The 7,369-nt window shown below is 54.6% G+C and overlaps 1 protein-coding gene across 1 annotated transcript in view; it reads right to left on the reverse strand.

Annotated features, from left to right (window-relative positions):
• SOX10 (SRY (sex determining region Y)-box 10) overlaps nucleotides 1-6,944 on the reverse strand; it is a 7,462-nt gene extending 518 nt beyond the window's left edge. Inside the window, exons 1-3 of the mRNA XM_010135050.1 lie at nucleotides 6,535-6,944; nucleotides 682-947; nucleotides 33-278 (exon numbers count right to left, since the gene is read on the reverse strand). Of these exons, the coding sequence (XP_010133352.1) occupies nucleotides 33-278; nucleotides 682-947; nucleotides 6,535-6,944 (922 nt within the window). The remainder of the gene's footprint in view (nucleotides 1-32; nucleotides 279-681; nucleotides 948-6,534) is intronic.
• Nucleotides 6,945-7,369: the final 425 nt, after the last annotated feature.

Genomic DNA, 7,369 nt, shown 5'->3' on the forward strand with positions numbered 1-7,369 from the left:
GCCATAGCCAGCAGCCGCCGCTGCTGCATAGCCCCCAACATGGCCTGGGTGGCCAGCGTGTCCGTTCGGTGGGAGGTACTGGTCAAATTCATTGACATCAAAGGTCTCCATGTTGGACATCACTTCGTGGCTGATCTCCCCGATGTCCACATTGCCAAAGTCAATGTGTGGCTTTCCCCCTTCCCCCAGGGAGCGCCCTTCTCGTTTGGAGTCAGCTTTACCTGCCTGCAGCTCGGTCTTAGGGGTGGTAGGAGGTGTGGGGGGCCCATGGCTCTGACCTGCAACGTGAAAAACATTTTGAGGAGAAGAGAGAGGAGAGGCGAGTTACCACTTTGTGCCTGGCTCTATACACAGTGCAGCTCCTCTCCTCCCAGTATGCCCGCAGCTGTCTGGCTGGAGACTTCAGTGGCAGGAGAGAGAAACAGCCAGCCAAAACCAAACCTTTCTATATCACCTTGTGGAAAAAAGAGAGAAGGTGCAACGATACCTTGTCTGCCCAGAGGAATGCAAGTGCCTGTGAAACTCAGGCATGTCCCTGTACTGCTGACTCCAGCAGAGTTTGTTGGGTCACGAGCAAGGTGTGAGCCACATCACTAAGACTTTCACCATGACAACTTGTCTTTTCTGAGCCTCCAAGTTGGCCGTAACCTGTCAGTAGGTTCATGGAGACCTGGGACTCACCTGAGGAGTGTTCTGGATGACCATCAGACATGGGCGAGCCTTCGCTGGGATGCCTGTGATCCAGATGGGCGTTCTTGTAGTGGGCCTGGATGGCAGCAGCCCCGCCAGCCTCCCCCTCCACCTGACCTTCACCCTCACCCTGCGTGGCCTTGCCATTTTTCCGCCGGCGGGGCTGGTACTTGTAATCAGGATGGTCCTTCTTGTGCTGCATCCTCAGCCGCTCTGCCTCTTCGATAAAGGGCCGCTTGTCGCTTTCGTTCAACAGCCTGCAGAGGCCAAGATGGTAAAGAAGAGGAGAAGGAGAGGGGCAGGTACATCAGAAAAAACCACACCTGTACACAGCATCGTGGGACACAGTGTGTAAATCCACATGTCAGGTTGTTGCCTCGTTGAACGTATTTCTCAGAACAACAGGGAGAGCTTGGAAGCATTTCAGGGGGGACAACAATGTATTCCTCCTCCTCGTTAATTATTAAGCCCTGGCACTGGTTGGTTCCCCAGCTGTGTGATGATTCTCATCTAAGTTAATCTCAACACCCTTTCTCACATTGCCCAAAGGCAAAGCACAGCCTTTCACAGCTGTGTAAAATAAGGCCAGACAAGCTGCTTTCAAAGACTTTGGATAAATCCGATGAAGGGCAGTTGGTATTATCCTTCAGTCTAAGGCAGTGTGGCACACCCTTGCTACCTGTAGTGCTGCCTCCCGCATGTATTCCCTAGACTGTATTTATTCCAGTTTAACCTCCCACCCTTCTGTAGGTTCTGCTCCAAGTTTGAGGCTCTACTGAGCACAAACGGCAGCAGTTCGTGTTGGCTGCACATTACCCGTGTTGCTGCATGGAGCTTGCTGGGCCTTTAAGCATCTTCCAGTATCCTAGAAGGGAATTAATGAAAATTTTGAAGGGCAGGAAACAGTGTATTCTACTGTTCCTGGAGTTCCTGCTCACCTTAGACGCGGATAGTGCAGAAGGCTGAAGCACAAAGGACCAGCCCTTCTTGGACTTAGCCTAGCAGTTGTAAAAAAATTATCTGCTACCTTGCTAGACTTGTAGAAATAGATGAGCTTTGGTCTCTGCATGAAAGGCTCTGCAGAAATGTAAGCTCCTTCTCTGTATTCCTGCCAGATTATGGGCTGCTCCAGTTAAGGTGGGCTTTCTGAGGAAATGGTGAAATGTGCAGGAAGTATGGCTCAGAACACTTGTTGATGAGATGAACCTCATTGCTCAAGCCTTTACCAGCATCTCAGCCGGAAGCACTGCTGTTTCATTTTATGCTTTTTCCCCTCAGATATTCTTGTGACTCAAGGTCATCCTGCTTCCAACCAGAAACCAGAGCTCCTAGTCATGGGAAGACGGGTCTTCCCGTGACTTGCAACTCCAACAGCCATTAGAAATGGCAAAAAAATGCTCCCAAATGGCAAAAAATTACTCAATTTACAAGATATCCATGCCTTTTTTTTTTTTCCATCAGAAGAACTACCTGGGGATGGGGCTGTGCCAGCGCCTTGGGTACCCCTGAAGCCCTTAGCACTAAAATGTGACCAATTCTGTTCAGCCGTAGGTGCTGAGGAAGATGGCGGGGGGCTGAACTGGCCTGGAGAACTGAAGACAAAGAGGAGACGTGGCTCAAGGAGCACACAGATAAATCTGGCAGAGGATCAGAGGGGTTGCCAGCAAGTCATGGGTTGGTTCCCAAGCGCCTTCTTTCCCCCCACTCTTTGTGCATCCCCTCCGATGGCAGCCAGAAGGTGTGTGGCACAGGCTGGAGCCCGTTGCAGTGCTGACATGGGTTCACTCCAGGCAGCCTGAGCAGGTCGCAGCCGCACACCACATTCCTTCCCTGCCTTAATCCTGGAGATTAAAGCAACTGAGCCACTGTGAATCCAACACGAGCTTTCCTGTCTCCCTCCTGCCACCATGCTCACACGTCCCAGAGGGCTCTAATTCCTCAGCCTGCTCTGCTTCTGACAGCCCTCCAAGGGGTCCAAAGGGACATCAAGGCTAGCCCTTACAGGCATTGTGGGCTGCAGGGCGGACTGCACAGCAGTGACTTTGGCAGAACCTCCTCTGGAGGCCAGAGCTCAGCCTCCCAGATCCGCTTCATGGATGGTGTGAACCAGAGCTGCTCAAGGCTGTGCAGGAGTCAGATCTCTGCCCTCTGAGCTATGCCCGAGTGCCTTGTCTCCTCTCCCCCTGACAATAGCCCATGGGCAGTGCCATCAGCAGGTCAGCGCCTAGTCCACTCCCTGTGTCTTTGCCTTCTCCTTTCCAAGGCTGCCTGCTCCCTCCTCCCTCTTGCTGGGATCAGAGCTCAAATCGGCTTTAACAAAGTGAAACTGGTGCGAGCAGGCAAAGGCCAGGAGATTTGGGGGGATTTGGATTTCACTTGCTTCCTGCCCTCCCCCTCCTGCCCCCCATGCTCCCCAGGCCATAATGCAAAGGAATCTCACACAGGCAGAGAAGTTATGGATCACAGAGCAAAGCCCTTCATGGGACTTAACCGAGCCCTCGCCTCCTTCTCTGACACCAAATGCTCACCTTCAAGTCAAGAGGAGAGGGGCAAGCATCCAATATCCTGCTCAGGAAGGAGAAAGAAGGGCTAGAACCTTTCTGCCCACCTCCTGTAGCCTCCCCTTCTGCTGCCTGGCATTGCACTGCACTTGTCATCCAGAGGCCTGACCCTGTGCTGGGACTCAGCTGGTGATGAGTCAGTGCGGTGAGGGGGTTGAGCATCGCGCTGCTGCAAGGCTGGCTGGGAGCAGACAGCAGCCGAGCGGGCTCTCCTGTGCATCCACAGCCCCAGATGTTGTGGACATGACCGTATTCCCTCGATGCTGCCACCCCTATGCAAAGATTCCTCATCGGGTCCCCTTGCTCCTCCCTACTGAGCCTTCCTCCCCTTCTTCTCGTGCTGTGCTTGTCTTTGGCCCCAGAGGTGGTGCTGGCTGGCATTTTGGCTGAGAGTCATGCCGACATTTTCAGCAGCCGGCCTCCATTTCAGAGCTGTTCCCTGTCCTGCCCCGGGAAGGAAAGCAGCCAAAGCGAGATTTCATGACCGTCAAACACAGAAACCCTCCCTCCTTCTTCTTCAGGACATGTGGTTTGTTGACTGCACCCCTCATGCACCCTAAGTGGGTACAGACTGGGGGAGATGGATGGGGCTGTAAGACTCCCGGCACTGCACTTGGGGCCAGGCAGGTAGTGTGGCAATTGGGGCATGTCCTCCAGCCCTTCCCAGCAAGGGCTGGCGACCATAGAGGACATGGCAGCGGCACAGAGATGGAGCTAACACCAGGCTTGAAAAAAAAAGCCCAGGCCCTTGCAGCCCGTTTTGCAGAGAAGCACGTGGAACAGTAAGACGGTTAGTGCTCAATCTGACACCTGCCTTTCAAGAAGAATTCCCAGCCTCTGCCGTCCCCACCCAGTGCCAATCGCTGGTCTGCAGGCAGTCTCCACGCTCAGCAGTGCCTGTCTCTTTGCCTAATGTGCCCTTTCCCTGTATAAGCTCCAAGCAGCCCACATGGAAATACATGTCGCCCACATCTTCCACAGCCACTGCTGATGTAGGCTATAGGGTTTGGGTGGCCTCCTTCGAAGGGTGGGGATACACAAACAGCCACGGCCCTCATCAGATGTTTGAGACTAAGCTGTCCAGAGCAAAACCTGGCTGCTTGCAGCTGTGCCGACACACAGGACAGCACAGATGAGGGCAGTGGGAACCTTGGTGGAGGAAAACCCAGCTCTACCATAGCTGCAAGGTGAAGCTCAGGACTGCTATCCCGGTAACCTTTGAGGCACCTCCTCTGGAGCTTTGTGGGCTGGTATTTCCCCCCAGCCTCACAAGAAGACCCAGGCACATGGTCCTATCCAGGCCGGACATGCAGCTTATACTGCCGTGTGGTCCCCATAGGGGCTGCCACAGCTCCGAGAGACACGCGGGAGAGGAGACGTGTTCATGCAAAGCAGCTGAGTGGCAAACCCAGCAGCACGCAACAATCCCAGGCCTGATCCTGCAAGCTCCCCTGCCTGACCCACATTCCCTGGGCATATGGAACATGCAGGGACTTTGACCGTCATGCAGCGGCAGCGTTCCCTTGCTCCCAGTCCCACGTGGACACGGTGGGAGCTGTGCCCTGGGAGCAGGGAGGCAGTCAGGTGCGTGAATGTGGCCATGGGTTGGGGGCTGTGTTTTCCCACACTCTGAATGCGATACCTACAGAGGGTTTCACTGCTCTGCTGTATTTTCAAGGGAAATGCAGTGTCTGGAGGAAGGCTGTTGCTCTAACATCTGGCAATATCTTGCAATAAAGGAACGATACCTTGAAATAACACTTCGGCAACAAAAAAAGGTCGTTCCTCTCCCCACACACACCTCTTCCAGCACAGTCCAGAGGCCGGCAGCAGAGCCCCAGGCAGGAGCAAGTGCTGTGGTAAAGGGAAGGGAGCGGGGAGCAAAGCAGGGAAGAGCATCAGGTGAGACATCTGCAGTCACACCCTGCTTTCAACTTCCCAAAGAAATCCCTTCTAGTGTAACGGGGTTACACTAGACGTTGATGGGTCAGGGTAAATGGGCTGTTGTAGTAGAGTGAGAAGATAATGCCCAAGGGCTAATGCAGGCAAGGAGGCATGAAGCCAGGAGAAGACCTCAGCATCAGCTGCTGGACAGGGTGTGTTTTGCTTCTGCTTGGAAAAAATGTCTCTTGGTCCACCCAAGGCTGAGGGCTTCCTCCATGAAACGCCATCAGGGCAGGAGAGAGAATGAGGTGGCCCATTTGCATGAGCCTTGGTTTGTGCCGGTTGGTGCAGGGCAAGACGGGGAACGGTGCCGGGGACTTGTGGCAAAAAGTGTTTATAGCAGGTTGATGGGGTTGTTGGCAGAGACCCTCAAGTGGGAAAGAAGTGGCACAGTCGGTGTGACACGTTTGGCTTGGGCACGGCTCTCTGGACACCCATGGACTGGCTGTAATCAACTGGGACAGCCTGTTGGTCTGCTGGAGGAAGGAGGAGCAGGCTGGGGAGGGTATGTAAAGGACCCAGAGATCCGCATGAAGCTGAAAAGGGCACAACAAACTGCTGGGGCCAGAAGGGTGACCATGTGCATGCTGGCAAGAAGGAAGGGCATCTCTGCGTGCAAAAGGAGGTGGGTCTGGTTTGAGCCAGCATATTGTAAGTGAGCCTGCTAAGGCTGGGACTGTCGCAGGTCTCTTGCTTTCTGCTAAGCCTCAGCCCCCCTTTCTAGTGGGGTCCGTGCTTGTCCTGCACCTGCATGGCCTGCCAAAACTGGGACTGTCCTGGGAAGGATGGGTGCAGGGCTCCGACAGCCTGGCTCCCTTTCCCTGACCTTCCTCCTCGCCCATAACTTGGTTTCCCGCTTGCTCTGCGGCACTGTGTGGAAAATAACCCCTGCTGGCGTTGGGACCTGGCGTTGAGTTCAAACAGGCCTGAAGCAGCCACCAGTGAGTCAACCTGAATGGGGCTCAGCCTGTTCCTGCTAGCGCACCACTTGGCCCAACAGAGAGGGTGAGCCAAGACAACAAGGTCTCCCCTGGAAGTCAGGCAGGAGAGGACCAGGACAAGAGTGTCCTGGTTAGGAACAACAGGGGAAGTTAGTGGGAAACATGTGGAAGGGGCTCCCGCCCAAGTCGGAGGTGAGCTCTGCTGAGGAAGCCTTCCTTACACCCAACCACTCTTGCTGCAGTCCTGCGAGGGGGCTCCCCGCAGAGAAGGAAGTCCCCTCAAGGGACACCGCTTCCATCTTGCTAAGTCTGCGTCTTTCCGCGTGATGGCACAGTCCTCCCCAGGACACCTCCACACCTCAGCCCTCATGCTCCCCCCTCTGCCCGCTTGCTCTTACCTCCAGAGTTTTCCCAGGGTCTTACTGAGCTCAGCATTGTGGAGGTGCGGGTACTGGTCAGCCAATTTCCTCCGGGCAGCCTGTGCCCAGACCATGAAGGCGTTCATAGGCCGCTTGACGTGGGGTTTGCTCTTGTTACTTCCATTGACCCGGACGGGCATGGGTACCAGGGTCCAGTCGTAGCCACTCAGCACCTGGCTGACTGCCTCACGAATGCACACTGGGAACTTGTCATCATCCGCCTCTGAGTCTTGCTGTTCCTTCTTGACCTTCCCCATCTCACCGTTCCCAGAGCCAGCAAGGTGTGGGGAGTTGTCCGACGCCATGGAGGGTCCTGGTGAGAGGCAGTGGTGGTCTTCAGAGCCCACCGGGCTCATCTCCACCTCTGAAAGGTCTTGGTCATCAGCCATTGTTGATCTTGAGCCCTCTCTCTCTTCCTTCTTGGTGTCCTTCTTCTCACTGGGGAGAGGAGGGAGGAAGACAAAAACAAAGGAAAGAAAGGAAAGAGAGGAGGAAAAGAGAGAAAAGGAGAAACAACCACCAAATCTGAAAGGGACTCCAAGGTCTGTGAAGAGCTGACCATGAGACAGCTCAAATGACCATTGCGCTCAATAAAAGCGCAAGCAAAGAAATTGCCGTGCACACCACAAAACTCGTGATTGATGGGGGTGGGTCGGGGCCCTAATTAATTGGGATATCACTCCCTATCTCTGCAATCCTCTGGAGCTGACGTGCTGGGCGGCCTGCGGCAAGAGCAATGAGAGGGTTTAGGGACCTAAAAGGAGAGAAACATGGACCATCCCGCCTGGGTGCAGCTCCCCATGGGGAGCGGAAT

The sequence above is a fragment of the Buceros rhinoceros genome, unplaced genomic scaffold (genome assembly GCF_000710305.1).
Source record: "Buceros rhinoceros silvestris isolate BGI_N320 unplaced genomic scaffold, ASM71030v1 scaffold15364, whole genome shotgun sequence".
NCBI classification, from domain to species: domain Eukaryota; kingdom Metazoa; phylum Chordata; class Aves; order Bucerotiformes; family Bucerotidae; genus Buceros; species Buceros rhinoceros.